The sequence below is a fragment of the Archocentrus centrarchus genome, chromosome 20 (assembly GCF_007364275.1).
Source record: "Archocentrus centrarchus isolate MPI-CPG fArcCen1 chromosome 20, fArcCen1, whole genome shotgun sequence".
Lineage (NCBI taxonomy): Eukaryota > Metazoa > Chordata > Actinopteri > Cichliformes > Cichlidae > Archocentrus > Archocentrus centrarchus.
In genome coordinates, this window is record NC_044365.1 from 3,621,997 (window position 1) to 3,638,322 (window position 16,326).

Consider the following 16,326-nt stretch of genomic DNA (forward strand, 5'->3'; position numbering starts at 1 on the left):
TCAGTCACAGCTGATCCAGAGTCAACACAAACATTTGCACTGTTTCCTGCTTTGAATCTGACTCCAGAACAGTTTGAATGAGTTGAGCTCAGTGAAGAGTCACAGCTACCTGCTGCTGTCAGGTACGCCTGTTCCTGAGGATAAGTAGCAGCCAGGGGGCTGCACTTGATTAATTGGCCAGCATTTAAAGCTGGTTGGAAAAACAAGAGCTACAAAGGTTTTGAAAAAAAATCTTTGCTCTAAGAAAAGGAGGGAAAGATGGCTTAGGTTTATTAGGCTGTGTGGAAGAAAGGTTTAATGCAGAGTGCCACATAAACAGTTCATGCCAGCTTTTGAGCACAGTGGTAGAAAGGGGAGGATTTCAAATAGTTTTGGAGCCACATTGTGACAGACAGATGGCCTTCTTCTAAACTGTGTGTGTTTTTTTCCCCCTCCCTTGAACTTATCTCCACACCCCACCAGGTGCCAACCAGTAGGATGCCTCAGATTTGGTACTCCATTTATTTATTTATTTAGTTATTTTCACGAGGGCCTCATGAAAATATTCCCTTCAAAGGCAGCAAAATGCATCTCAGAGAAACCCAGTAACCAAACACTTCAACAAGGTTAAAGAAACTAGCAGAAACAAAGTGATGATTTTGAGGACAACCCCACTCTCATCAAAGTCATCATAACACAGTGGTGATGAGAACCCACATGAGCCCAGACACCACAAGTGGACGCAACTTACAGCAAATACCAAGAAGCAGTGGGCACCTGTGTGCCAAGCCAGAAAACTCCACCAGTATCTGAGGCCATAGCCAGGACCCAACAGAGACAGCAAACAACCCGGTCCCACCCAGAAAAAGGAGCCCACAGCACCACAGGAGTCGAGGGACAGCGAATAGACCCAAAGCTCAGGAAGGACACCAGCCAGCACAACCAAGGTGCTGTGGACAACCAGACTAACAGGATGCCCACCTGAGCCCCCACCCCATCCAGCCAGGAGTCAACAAAGCAGATGCAAAAAAATGAGCCCCCACACAGCCATCATGGTATACCCACCATGGAGCGATCAGGACAGATACACCAGACCAGCCTTCACCCCTGAGAACCACTGAAGACCCACCCCCACCGGCACCGAGGTGAGAAGAAAGACAGGAGGAGAGATGCCCAAACCAAACCAGCCCACAAGTCACGCAACCCCTACAGTAGTGACAATCACCCACACCCCCCTTCCCACTTTTTTTGGTTTGTTTTTGTTATAATATATGTAGTGCGTAGAATTGAAGTGAGGGGCACACTTCCTTGTTTTGGTTCTGAACCTGAAGTGAGTTTGTTCTGTTTTCCCTTAAAAATGAACTGAAAGACTTTATTGAACTGAAATTTGTTTTTTGTTTTTCTTATGAACAAACTGAAGAGTTTTAAGGAACTAAAACATCTTGAACTGAATGGAATAACCTCAGTTAAATCCTTGTTTTGACGTATTCTTGTGTTGAATGCAGAGTTATATACATTTTCTTTTGTGTGATTACTAATAGACAAAACTGGGTTATTTTCATTTGGTGTCCAGGGTGTTAAGACTTTGTGTCCCCTTACATATTTTGTGAGGTTTGCAATGCCATCAAGCTGTTAAACTGGAAGTCATGAGGGAGACCGTCACAGTCCGTGGATTGACCATGAACCCCTCTGTATACCAAAGTATTCTAGAGTCAAATGTGAGAGCATCTGTCCCACAGCTAAAGCTTGGACCAAAGTGAGTCATCAAACAGGACAATGATCCCAATGAAGGTGCTGCAACAGAGTCAGAGTCCAACCTGACTGACATACAGGACCGTAGAGAGCAGTCCATAAACGAATGCCTGCAAGCCTCAATAAACTGAAGCAATTCTGTAATAAAATGGGGACCAAAGTTCCTCCACAACAAAGTGAGAGATTGATAATAACATTCAGAAAACAATTCACTCAAGTTCTACAAGCTACTGAGTCATGGAGTGTACGCAGTTCTTTCACACACTGCTTCTTATTTCTTCTTCTTCTTATTTCTTTATTTGAACCAGTGGTGTTGGTGATCCTGTCAAAACTGATTAATTAAATTATGAACACAGAAAGTACAGTCAGATTTTGATCCATCATGCAATACAGCACTGAGAGCAGCAGCAGCTTCATTTTTCAGCATAACAAATGATCCCAAACACACTGCCAATGCAGTCAAAGCAAACCTGGATAGAAAAATACACAGTGCAACACCATCAGTCGCAGATCGGCCTCCCCAGAGGCTGAACCACAGCATAATTAAAGCAGTGTCAAATCATCTTGACAGAGAATGGAACAAAAGGCAGAAGCATCAAAGAAGAGCTTTGAAAGTCCTCCGAGAAACCTGGACCACTTTTTTTAATTGGTTATATTTTATTATTTATTATTATCTATTGGGGGAACAGAAGGTTGGTAGTTTGACTCCTGGCTGCTGGTGTCTGCTCCTTGGATCTGACACATTAAAAAGATGGAATCTGTACAGTGAACTGTGTGCAGTATGTATGTTAATCAAATAAATGATGCACAGCTGTGTACTGTGTCCAGTGAAAATTAGAAGATATATTTTGGTTAATGTTAAAAATAAGATGTTGAAACAAACTTGCAGTGTCTGGCCTGATGCTCCTCTGATGTTGGGCTGAACATTATATATCCTATACTGAAAGTCAAACCCCACTGAAGCTCAGCTTTGAAACAAACTTAATTTGGACTTATTCTTCTCATATTTATCTCAACACAACTGAAACATGGTGGCTGACCTCAAAGTCTCCAGTCCACACTCTGGATTCTCCAGAAAACCACAGATCTGCTTCAGTCCAGAATCCTGCAGGTCAAAGTTGTTGCTCAGGTCCAGAAGTTTCAGATGGGAGGGGTTGGACTTCAGAGCTGAGGTCAGATAATCACAGCTGATCTCTGACAACCTGCAATTCACCAATCTGAAGAAAGAAAAAAAGATGCAGGTAAAATCATTTAACTTTCCCTGATATGTCCGTATCAGTGAGATTCTTTACAATATTAAAGACTTCATCATTCAGTTAGTGTGAACCATCATCGACACCAGTCTTCTACTGACATTGAGTGAAATGAAACTTTATTTAGACGCAAACCACAAACAGGCTGGATACTAAGACCTCTGCATCTGCCTCATGAGCTGAGCAGTAATCAAAGTATAATCATTACAGTTCTCTGAGTTTAGTTTTATCTTAAAATTGAAAGAACACAGACATTTGACTCAGTCTGACTAAAGAGTAAAATATGTAAGTTATTTAGGGTCTCATGCATGAGTCAAGGTTTCACCATATACCCTCTTTTGTCTTATACCAACAGTTGAATGTCACCTAAACTTTCCCAGCACATGCATCTGAGTACAAAACCACAATGTGGTGTCTGACCTCAGAGTTTCCAGTCTGCAGTGTGGACTCTCCAGAAAACCACACAACAGCTTCACTCCTGAATCCTGCAGCTTGATGTTGTCACTCAGGTCCAGATGTTTCAGATGGGAGGGGTTGGACATGAGAGCTGAGAGCAGAGAAGCACAACTGATCTCTGACAACCAGCAGTCCACCAGTCTGAATAAAGGAACACACACACACACACACACACACACACACACACACACACACACACACACACACACACACACACACACACACACACACACACACACACACACAAATAAATCATTGATCAGTCATACAGATATGCCTTCATCAATGAGAGTTTTTCATCACACCATGCAGGTCAGACACAGAACACACCTCAGTTAGCTACAGTAGGATTTCATCTTGGTCTGAATGTGGTTTTACTGGTCTTAAATGTAATAAAAAACTGCTTGACTCAATTTTAAGAAACAATAAATCATGTAAAAAATCTAATCAGAAATGTTTTTCTTTAAAGTCTAAAGGAAATTCAGATTTCTTTATGAACAAGTCTGTCACTTCTATTTGGAGCCAAAAGGAAAAAGTGTTGTTCAGTCGTTTGGAAAGACACAACATTTCTGAAAGCACTCAAAATTCTTCACATTTGTCTTCAGACACATCCTGAACATTTAGGAACCAAAGAAAGTTTTAAACATCAATCAAAGATCTAAAATATAGAAAAACAACAACAGCTGCAGTCAGTGAACTGACCTCAGAGTGTCCAGTCGACAGTTTGGACTCTGCAGACCAGCACACAGAAGCTTCACTCCTGAACAGGGCAGGTCATTGTAACTCATGTCCAGCTCTGTCAGATGGAAAGGTTTGGACTTGAGAGCTGAGGCCACAACTTCACAGTGAGTCTCTGAGAGTCCACAAGAATTCAGTCTATGATTAGAGAAAATGTGTTATTATAAAAGAAGCAAATCTGCATTATAAGTATAGAATGACTCAAGTATTGGTTTTCACAAAGTTCGCTGCATCAGTTGTTTTTGGAGCTGTGGGATATCAAAGTACACTGCTCAAAAAAATAAAGGGAACACTTAAACAACACAATATAATTCCAAGTAAATCAAACATCTGTGAAATCAAACTCTCCACTTAAGAAGCAACACTGATTGACAATCAATTTCACATGCTGTTGTGCACATGGAATAGACAACAGGTGGAAATTATTGGCAATTAGCAAGACACACTCCATAAAGGAGTGGTTCTGCAGGTGGGGACCACAGACCACTTCTCTGTACCTATGCTTTCTGGCTGATGTGTCCAGAGGCTGGAGGCGCTACCAGGAGACAGGCCAGTACACCAGGAGACGTGGAGGAGGCCGTAGGAGGGCAACATCCCAGCAGCAGGACCACTACCTCCGCCTTTGTGTAAGGAGGAACAGGAGGAGCACTGCCAGAGCCCTGCAAAATGACCTCCAGCAGGCCACAAATGTGCATGTGTCTGCACAGACGGTTAGAAACCGACTCCATGAGGATGGTATGAGGGACAGACGTCCACAGATGGGGGTTGTGCTCACAGACCAACACCGTGCAGGATGCTTGGCATTTGCCAAAGAACACCAGGGTTGGCAAATTCGCCACTGGCGCCCTGTGCTCTTCACAGATGAAAGCAGGTTCACACTGAGCACATGTGACAGACGTGACAGAGTCTGGAGAGGCCGTGGAGAGTGATCTGCTGACTGCAACATCCTTCAGCATGACTGATTTGTCAGTGGGTCAGTAATGGTGTGGGGTGGCATTTCTTTGGAGGGCTGCACAGCCCTCCATGTGCTCGCCAGAGGTAGCATGACTGCCATTAGGTACCGAGATGAGATCCTCAGACCCCTTGTGAGACCATATGCTGGTGCGGTTGGCCCTGGGTTCCTCCTAATGCAGGACAATGCTAGACCTCATGTGGCTGGAGTGTCATCAATGCCTGCAAGATGAAGGCATTGAAGCTATGGACCGGCCCGCCCGTTCCCCAGACCTGAATCTGATTGAGCACATCTGGGACATCATGTCTCGTTCCATCCACCAACGTCACGTTGCACCACAGATTGTCCAGGAGTTGGCGGATGCTTTAGTCCAGGTCTGGGAGGAGATCCCACAGGACACCATCTGCCACCTCATCAGGAGCATGCCCAGGCATTGTAGGGAGGTCATACAGGCACGTGGAGGCCACACACAATACTGAGCCTCATTTTGACTTGTTTTAAGGACATTACATCAAAGTTGGATCAGCCTGTAGTGTGTTTTTCCACTTTAATTTTGTGTGTGACTCCAAATCCAGGCCTCCATTGGTTAATAAATTTGATTTCCATTGATGATTTTTGTGTGATTTTGTTGTCAGCACATTCAACTTTGTACAGAACAAAGTATTCAATGAGAATATTTCATTAATTCAGATCTAGGATGTGTTATTTGAGTGTTCCCTTTATTTTTTTTGAGCAGTGTATAATGACAAGCATTTTATAGTTTTCAAAGGCTTTTATTGAAAACTACAATAAGTTTATGGAAAGAGTCAGTCTTTGCAGTGTTGGCCTTCTGGGCTAATAATCCTGACTGATAGCAACCCATTGCTAATCATTATTTGGAGTTTGTTGGTTTTTGCTTGTCTATTCACCTCATGAGGGATTAATATCAGATCTAGGGAGTTACCTCTCCACAGACCCAAAATTTTGATGTTTTGTTCTCTGAGCCACTTTAGTTATGACATGATCCATCATGCTGGAAAAGGCATTGTTCTTCACCTAACTATTCTTGGACCGTTGGGAGAAGGTACTTTCGGAGAAGCCTGCCTTGATGTTTTTCCTGGAGAGAAGTAGATTCTTTGCTGCCGTACTTGACACAAGGTAATCCTCCATAGGCCTTCACCTCATTACATGTGCATTCACACCTGCCTGCTGCCATTGCTGACCAAGCTCTGCACTGGTGAGGCCCCAACCCTGCAGCTGAATTATTTATGAGATGGTATTGCACTTACTGGACTTTCTTGGGCACCCTGAAGGATTCTTTACAACAATTGAACCTCTCCTTGAAGTTTTTGATGATCTGACATATGGTTTGTTTAGATGCAATCTTACAAGCAGCAATACTCTTGCCTGTGAAGCCCTTTCTATGCAAAGCTACGATCACTGCACGTTTACTTGCAGGTAACCATGGTTACCAGAGGACCAACAATGATTTCAAGCACCACCCTCCTTTTAAAGCATCCAATCTGCTATTTGAACACAGTCAGTATGACAGAGTGATCTCTAGACTTGTCCTCATCAACACTCTTACCAGTATCAGCGAGAGTATCGCTAAAATGAGCAGGTCAGCAGGTACTTTTGTGTCTTTTGACCTCCAAGCATGGTGTGTATTATGGCATCCAAAGAGTTTAATTTTGGCCTCAGTTGACCAGACTATATTCGCCCAGTATTTGGGGTGGCTGTATCTCAGGAGGTAGAGCAGGTCACCTACTGATCGGAAGGTCAGCGGTTCGATTCCGGGCTACTCCAGGCTGCATGCCAATGTATCCTTGGGAAGATACTTAACCCCAAGTTGCTCTCCGACGCAACTGTCGGAGTATGAATGTGTGTGAATGTTTGGTAATAAAAAGCACTTAGCTTAGTTAATCATGGAAGTCCTTGTATAATTGGGTGTGCATGGGTAAATGTAAACGTGTTGTATAAGTGCATTGATTGCTCAGAGTGAGTAGAAAAACGCTATATAAGAACTAGTCCATTTACCATTTAGTCCATTTATTTCACAGGCTTGTCTAAATGTTGTTCATCAAACTTTAAATGTGCTTCAACATGCTCTTTCTTCAGTAATGGAATCTTGCATGGTGAGGGCACACACGTCATGGTGGCTGAGTGCATTACTTATTGTTTTCTTTGAAACAATTGGACCTGCTGATTCCAGGTCTTTCTCTATTTCTCCAAATGTGGTCCTTGACTCTTGGACAACTCTTCTGATAATTATTTTCACTACTCTGTCTGAAATCTTGCGAGAAGCACCTGGTCATGGCAGGCTTATAGTGAAATGATGCTTGTTTCTGTTCTGGATTATGGCCCCAACCGTGCTCACTGGAACCTTCATAAGTTTGGAAATTCTTCTGTTACACAACAATGAAATTGTGAAAATCTCGAGAGAGCTCAGTGGTTTTACCCATCATGGGATGTTTCTTGTGTGACATTTTGGTAAGAGAGAAACCTTTTTATAAGCCATCAGTTGGGGCTGAACCAGCTGATATTAATTTCCACACTACTAAATATTTCACAGTCAATTGTTAGTGGTAATATAGCAAAATGGAAGTGACTGGGAATGACAGCAACTCAGGCACAAAGTGGTAGGCCATGTAAAATCCTGGATCTAGGTCAGCATACGCTGAGGTTGCCAAATTTCTGCAGAGTCAATCGCTAAAGACCTCCAAACTTCAGATGGCCTTCAGATTAGTTCAAGAACAGTGCATAAAGAGCTTCATGGATTGGAGCACAATACAAAGAGTTGGATGCACTGGCATAAAGCACATGACCACTGGACTCTAGAGCAGTGGAGACGTGTTCTCTGGAGTGATGAATCACGCTTCTCCATCTGGCAATCCTAAAGATGAGTCTGGGTTTGGCAGTTGCAGTTGACTGCATTGTGCCTAGTGTAAGGTTTAGTGGAGGGGGGGTAATGATGTAGGGTTGTTGGGCTCGGCCCCTTAGATCCAGCAAAAAAAAAAAAAAAAAAACCTTATTACTTCTACTTAAACATTTTGGATAATTTCATGCTTCCAACTTTGTGGGAACAGTTTGGGGATCGCCCCTTCCTGTTCCAACATGACTACACGTGAATGCACAAAGCAGGTCCATAAAACTGAGCAAGTTTGGTGTGAAAGAACTCGTCTGCTTAGAGTTCTGAGCTCAACCCAATGAATTAAAGAGGACGGCGTGAAACCAGGCCGTCTCATCCAACATCAGTGCCTGACCTCACAAATGCCCTTTTGGAAGAACGATCAAAAAGTCTCATAAACACACTTCTAAACTGTGTAGAAAGCCTTCCCAGAACAGCTGATGCTGTTAGAACTACAAAATTAAGTTTATATGTGTGTTAAGGCAGATGAGCAAATTCTTTTGGCAATATAGAGTTGGTCAGTTGCTAGATAGGAATCCCCATTTTCTCCAGTTAAGTCAATGGTAAAGTAGGTAAAGCTAATGATGCAGCATAGTGTAAACACATGATTAGGCTAAGCCAATGAGCAATGACAAAGAGGCTGCATATCATTAGCATATATTATCATAACATTGGCAGTCTGAAAACCTCCATGTTCTTTACTCTCCACTGCGTATAAATACAGTCAAAGTGTACAAATTTTATCAAACATCCAGGAGTATAAATTGTGTTGCACATCCTTGAAGAGTAAAGAACACATGCCTAATTTCATTGCTCAACTAAAACCTCACAGACAGATACCTGGAACAATGGATGGAATGATGGACGGATGGAAAGTATGACAATATCCGCCAGCTTTTTTTTGGGTGGGAGGATAAAAACTACCTAGTGTAGCTTAAGGCATCCTGCATCAAAGATTTCTATAGTGTAAAAGTAAAACTACTGAAATATTTTCATATTATGTATATTTGAAAAACTAAACTACCAATTTACATGTATCAGTAATAGTAATGATCCCATCTGGACTCACCGAGCCTTTCTGCAGTTCCTCACAACTGGAATCAATCTGCAACGTCCCTCCAATGATGTGTTGTATTTCTTTAGGTCCAACTCGTCCAGAATCTCCGACATCTGCATCATGTGCGCCAGAGCTGAGCAGTGGATCTCAGAGAGTCTCTCTGATCTGTTTTCTGACTCCAGGAACTTTTGGATCTCCTGATGTACTGAGAGGTCATTCATCTCCATCAGACAATGGAAGATGTTGATGCTTCTGTCAGGAGAGATTTTATCACTGTTCATCTTCTTCAGGTTGTTGATGACTCTCTGGATGAATTCTGGACTGTTCTCTGTCTGACCCAGCAGACCTCCTAAGAGTCTCTGGTTGGACTCCAGAGAGAGGCCATGAAAGAAGCGAATAAACAGGTCTAGATGACCATTTTTACTCCTGAGGGATTTCTCCATGATCTTGCTCAGAAAGATACACAGAGATGACTCATTGTATTTTTCTCCCAGAAAGTCCTCCAGCACCTCTGTCTTCCTGCTGGCGTAACAGTGGAACATGTAGACTGCAGCCAGAAACTCCTGAATGCTCAGATGAACAAAGCTGTAGACTGGTTTCTGGAAGATCACATGTTCTCTTTTGAAGATCTCTGTAAAAACTCCCGAGTACACTGAGGCCTCTGTAAAATCCAGACCACACTGCTCCAGGTCTTCTTGGTAGAACATGATGTTTCCTTTCTCCAGATGTTCAAACGCCAGCCTCCCCAGCTTCAGAAGAACTTCCCTGTCAGCCTCCGTCAGCTCCTGTGGACTTGTCTCATGTCCCTCATGGTACTTGTTCTTCTTCCTCTTTGTCTGAACCAGCAGGAAGTGTGAGTACATGTCAGTCAGGGTCTTGGGCAGCTCTCCTCTCTGTTCTATAGTCAACATGTGCTCCAGAACTGTAGCAGTGATCCAGCAGAAGACTGGGATTCTGCACATGATGTGGAGGCTCCTGGTTGTCTTCATGTGGGAGATGATTCTGCTGGACAGCTCTTCATCATTGAATCTCCTCCTGAAGTACTCCTCCTTCTGGGCATCAGTGAAACCTCGCACTTCTGTCAGCCTGTCAACACATCTAGGAGGGATCCGATTGGCTGCTGCAGGTCGGGAAGTTATCCAGACGAGAGCCGAGGGAAGCAGATTCCCCTCGATGAGGTTTGTCAGCAGCTCGCTGACTGATGACTTCTGTGTGACATCAGACACGAGCTTCCTGTTGGTGAAATCCAATGAAAGTTTGCTTTCATCCAGGCCGTCAAAGATGAACAGAAGCTTCCAGACAGCGAGCTTCTCTGCTGGGACCTTCTGTAATGTTGGATGGAAAACATGGAGCAGCTCCAGAAGACTGTACTGCTGATCTCTGATCAGGTTCAGCTCCCTGAATGAAAGCAGCATCACCACACTGACATGTTGGTTCTCCAAGCCCTCTGCCCAGTCCAGACTGAACTTCTGCACTGAGAAGGTTTTTCCAACACCAGCGACGCCGTTGGTCAGAACCACTCTGATGGGTCTCTGTTGGTCAGGGAAGGCTTTAAAGATGTCGTGGCACCTGATTGGTCTGTCATCAAAAGTCTTCTTTTTGGAAGCTGTCTCCAGCTGCCTCACCTCATGTTGGGTATGACCCTCTTCACTCTGTCCCTCTGTGATATAGAGGTCAGTGTAGATCCTGTTCAGGAGGGTTCCACTTCCTGTTTGATCACTTCCTTCAGTCACACGTTCACATCTCCTCCTCAGACTGATCTTATGTTCCTCTAAAACCTCCTGCAGACCAGCATCTGCTGAAAGACAGAAAAACACTGAGACTAAAGAGAAAGAAACTCTGAAATGTGTCAACAACACAACAAGAAGTCCAGTTTTCAGAAATGAGTCCATCAGCAGACAGATGTTCAGTCTTACTTTGTCCACAGCTGCTCTGACTGGCTGTCTGCAGTCCAGCTCTGGTTCTGGGTCTTTGTCCACACTGGGGACAGGAGGAGTCTCCTGATGAAGCAGACTGGTCCCAGTATGAGGAGATGCACTGTCTGCAGAACCAGTGTCCACAGCTGGTAGAGACTGGATCCTTCAGGACGTCCTGACACGAAGCACAGCAGGACGGCCGCTTCTCCACACAGACCCCGCTCCTCTTCCTCTCTCTGTGAACACATTTCTTCACCATTAAAATCATTTGCTGACTGCTGCTGACAAAGATCCAGATGTGATGACACTGTGCAGAAGCTCTGATGCTTTTCTGTTTGAATCCAGCATTTAGGCTGGAATCACACTGCAGCCTGAAGTGACCCAAATCCGATTTTTTTTGCCCTCATGTATCCGATCTTTTAATGCCAGTCTGAACAACACAGATCCGATTTTTTCAAATGCGACCCAGGCCACTTGGATATGTGGTCCTAAACCGATACGTATCCGATCTTTTCAAATGTGTATGTACGGCCTGGTCACATTCAGCCGACCCACACGTCATTGATACTCGACAAACATCACTATTCTGCGTCCCGTTACGCGGACACGGGAAGGAAAACGTGTGTGACTTCCTTATCTGATGATGCAAATTTTTGGAGACCACAACGGGGCAGTGAGGTCTGGTTCTCACATGGGTCTGAGCGCTCTGCTGGAGTCACCACAGCTAAAAATGCCTTCTCTGGGGAAGTCTTGCATTCAGACCGTGACTCAGTGGGCCACTACATTATTCAGGTGATTAGATATTATAATTCCATTCTTATCATTGCTAATGTGTATGGCTATAATTCTAAATTAGGTAATGACAGTCATGGTTAATAGCCTTACAACACATTTAACTGACCACAGGGCGATCTATATTAATATACAACTGTGTGCATCTTGGTTTACCTTAAATAGATCTTCATACTGGAAGCTAAACAACTCTCTGCTTGGGAATAAGTCAGTTAAAAAGGGGATCAATAAATTATCTAGGCAGTTTTGGGATAAAGCAAAGAAAGAGAAGTCTTATAATGCTAACTGGGAGCTCTTTAAATTTGAAGCTGGTAAATTCTTGAGAAGGTATGGAAGTTATGTGGCCAAATCCAGAAAAGTTGAGGAAGAAGAGATAATCTCTAAAAGTGCTTTGTTTGATCTAAAGTCTCCTGAGGACATCTCACAGGAGGACAGATTGAACTTATTAGACCTTCAGAGTAAACTTGATGATATATATCGACACAAGGCAGAAGGGGCCTTTGTGAGATCCAGGAAGAAGTGGTTGGAAGAAGGGGAGCATACTTTTTTAGGTTGGAAAAACCGCTCAAAAAATAATTCCATTCACCAGTTAAACATTGATGGTGTCATTGCTGAAAATGCCAAACTAATTTCTAACTTTCGCTGTAACTTCTATGGAAATCTTTATAGTTCTAAATATGATGAAATGGTCACAACTCTACATTTAACATCTATAAAAAACCTGAAAACAGTGGACTCTAGTGATAAAGATTACTATGATGCCCCTTTCACCCTGAAGGAGGTGCTTGATTTCATTGACTCTCTTAAGATCAATAAATCTCTGGGTTCAGATGGCTTAACTTCACAATTTTACAAATGTTTCTCAAAGCAGTTAGCTCCATTTATGCTACAGGTTTTTATAGAAAGCATAGAAAACAATGCACTCCCTTCAAGCCTTAATCAAGGCATCATCACATTGATTCCTAAGCCTGACAAGGATGTACTTCTTATTGATAACTGGAGGCCTATTTCTCTCCTCCATAATGATTACAAGATCTTTGTCAATATGCTTGCTAAGAGACTTAAAGCAGTCCTGGACACAGTTATTGATGAAACACAATCAGGCTTTATGAGGAATCGTCACATCTCAAATAACATCAGACTTGTATTGGATGTACTTGATTACTCAGAACCAGGGTTATTATAGTTAACGAAAACGAACGAAATAACGAAAACTGAAATTGAAAAAACATTGTCGTTAACTGAAATAAATAAAAACTATAATTAAAAGGAAAAAACGATAACTAATTAAAACTGAATTGTGAGTTTACAAAACTAACTAAAACTAACTGAAATTATCGATAAACTGACTTTCATTTACTTGTTTTTTTGGGGTTTTTTTTAAGCCTTGTGGATTGATATGAAATCATTGTTTCCGCTCTCCGAGTTTAAGCTGGGAGCGCCTCAGGACAACTGTGTGAGTGCGCATGTGCGTGCGCTCACCGCGCTGGTCCGCAAAGTAATGGCTGCGGTCTGCAGAGAAAGCGGCAGAGTCCCGTATGGAGGTTCTTTGAGTACAAACACCTGCACACGACCACAAGGTAATTAACACACACAATCCAGCTACACAAGCATAAATGCGGACATGAGGTCGGACACTTCTGTAGGTTGTGTACAGAGGCCACAAAGACCCTGCAGGTTTAATTAGCGGGCATCTAACCAAGCTAGCTCCAAAACAGAAGCAGCTTCAGGTGGTGAGAACATCAGGATGCAGCTGGATTTGAGCTTTGACTCCTTCAAAGAGTTTGTTTTTGTCAAACACCACATGTAGGTGCTGTTAATCTGCTGCACTGATGCTGAACTTTATTGTGGAGTTTATTGTAGAATTGATTGAGTTTGGGAATTCATGTTTTTCTTTGTTTCTCCCTGTTGATGTTCATGTGTGTCCTTAATATTACACAAATTTAGCATGTCTTGTGAACAGTTGGTTGTTGACTATATTTCTTTAAACTGTATCTTTTGTCAAGTTTTCATTACACAATAGTCACTTTTGCGCCTTGAATCTTGCACCTGATTAGGTATGAAAATACTAAAACTAATACTGAAACTAACTGAAACTAACTAAAACTAAGCATGAAACCAAAAATAAAAACTAATAAAAACGAGAAAAAACACTCTGAAAACTAATTAAAACTAACTGAATTAGAGAAATAAAAGTAAAATCTAACTAAAACTAAACTATAATGTAAAATCCAAAACTATTATAACCCTGCTCTGAACTGATAGCTGAAAACAGCTTCATTCACTTCCTGGATTTCTAAAAGGCCTTTGATACAATAGAACATCAATTCATCTTTCGTTTTCTAGAAAAGTTTGGCTTTGGTACCTACTTCTGTAAGGCCATTCAAACCCTGTATGCTAACAGCAACAGCTCTATCAAACTAAAACATGGCATGACCCCCAGATTCGACCTCAAACAAGGTATCCGGCAAGGATGTCCACTTTTGCCCTACCTATTTTTACTTTGTACACAAATTCTCACAACACATGTTATTAACAGTAATATTCAAGGAATTTCCATAGCTGGTAGGGATCTTTTTATAAGTCAGCTGGCCGATGATACTAGACTCTTTCTAAAAGACGCAAATCAAATACCTATTGTTCTCAATATCATCAATGACTTCTCTAAGGCTTCCGGTTTATGTTTGAATATTAAAAAATGTGAACTGCTACCAGTCAAAAAGTGTGATGCCCAGTCCATCTGCAATATTATTGTAAAAGAGGAGGTTAAATATTTGGGCCTTGTGATCACCAGGAATCAAAAATTAAGATCCTCCTTAAATTTCACTCCAATCATTCCGAGAACTCAAAAGAAATTTTATCAGTGGTTACAGAGAGATTTATCTTTGCAGGGCAGAGTGTTATTAACTAAAGCAGAAGGAATTTCTCGACTATCTTATGCAGCCATTTCACTACAGCTAGATGGTAAAACCAATAAAACTATTGATCAAATGCTTTTCAACTTCTTATGGAGGAATCATACACATTATATAACGAAAAGTGTCGTAATGAATAGATATGAATCTGGAGGACTTAATTTTTTGGACTTTAACACATTTAAAAATTAATTGGGCTAGAAACTTCATTAAAAAAACCCTACATCAATTTGGAACTTTATCCCCCAGTATATTTTTTCCTGTTTTGTGGCTGCACTTCCTTCTAAGGTGTAACTATAACATAGATAAACTTCCTGCCAAACTGTCTGTATTCCACAAACAGGTTCTCCTGGCCTGGACTCTGGTTTATAAGCATAATTTCTCACCACACTGTTATATTATATGGAATAATAGAGACATTATTTCCAAAAACAAATTGCTTTTTCTTGAATCCTGGTTTTAGAATGAGATTTGGTTGGTGAGTCAGTTATTTAATGAGGAGGGATCATTGCTGTTACACTGAATTTCTATCCAGACATAACTTTCATGTGACTCCTGAGGAATTCTCTACTGTCATCAATGCCTTTTCTTCAGGCGTCTTAATGCTGTTTAGGAACAGACCGACACCTTTGGCTGCACAGGGATCTCTCCTCTGAATAACTGACTGTCCAGAAGGGAAAATCTGCTTTTCATCACAACCCCGAAAGAAAAAGAATAAAGAAATACGTGCTTTATTCCAAAAAGATATTGTTACCATCCCTTATATAATGGCAAATTGGAGTCGCCTCACCAATAACATTGACTGGAGAAAAGTTTGGATGCTCCCTCATAAATTTTAATTCCAAACAAATTTAAAGAGGTATCATATAAAATTTTATATAAATGCTACCCTGCCAACCATTAAATGCAAAAATTCAAGAAAGACATCAATGCAAATTCTTATTTTTGTAACTCCCATCCAGAAACAGTGGATCATTTATTTTGGCAATGTTCGCAGACCAAACAGTTTTGGGGAGACCTCAGCAGATTCTTCATTGATCCTCTCCTCAAAGATTTTGTTTTACACTGGGAAAATGTTGCCTTTGGTTTTCATAAGTATGCAAGAAAGAAGGTAAATGCTATTCTTTAATAAACTTGATTTTGTTTCTAGCTAAGTTCTTTATTCATAAAAGTAAATTTAGTAAGAAAACCCCTTGTTTTGTAGTATTCAGAAAGGATATGGAGCATTATTTTAAAGTGCTTGCTGATTCAACAAACAAGAAGGCTGTCAAAACTTTAAATGTATTTTCCACTTATAACTTTTCTTTAATGTAGATAACCTCTGGCTCACTTGGCTCATTTGTATGTTGTTATGTTCTTGTATACTGTTTATTGTATACTTATATTTGTGAAACTTAATTAAAAAAAAAGAAAATGTGTGACTTCCGCAAACATTGAGCGCGCTCGCTACATGTGACGTTATCGATGCCTTTACTGCGCATGCGGGACACTTTCAGGTTCGCCTGCTGTTCACACACAGAGCACATCCAAGTCGCATATATTTGGAAATGTGAACGACCACGCAAAAAAAAAAAAAGGGATTTCACAAAAATTCGGAATTGGGTCACTTCAGGCTGCAGCGTGAACGTA

The 16,326-nt window shown here is 41.7% G+C and overlaps 2 protein-coding genes across 2 annotated transcripts in view; one reads left to right on the forward strand and one right to left on the reverse strand.

Annotated features, from left to right (window-relative positions):
* The window catches only part of LOC115799318 (NACHT, LRR and PYD domains-containing protein 12-like), a 652,446-nt gene that overhangs the window by 633,272 nt on the left and 2,848 nt on the right, over positions 1-16,326 (reverse strand). The window contains exons 3-7 of the mRNA XM_030756416.1: positions 10,991-11,226; positions 9,087-10,872; positions 4,143-4,316; positions 3,405-3,581; positions 2,772-2,948 (exon numbers count right to left, since the gene is read on the reverse strand). Of these exons, the coding sequence (XP_030612276.1) occupies positions 2,772-2,948; positions 3,405-3,581; positions 4,143-4,316; positions 9,087-10,872; positions 10,991-11,226 (2,550 nt within the window). The remainder of the gene's footprint in view (positions 1-2,771; positions 2,949-3,404; positions 3,582-4,142; positions 4,317-9,086; positions 10,873-10,990; positions 11,227-16,326) is intronic.
* LOC115799317 (melanoma receptor tyrosine-protein kinase-like) overlaps positions 1-16,326 on the forward strand; it is a 278,847-nt gene that overhangs the window by 42,914 nt on the left and 219,607 nt on the right. The window lies entirely within an intron of this gene.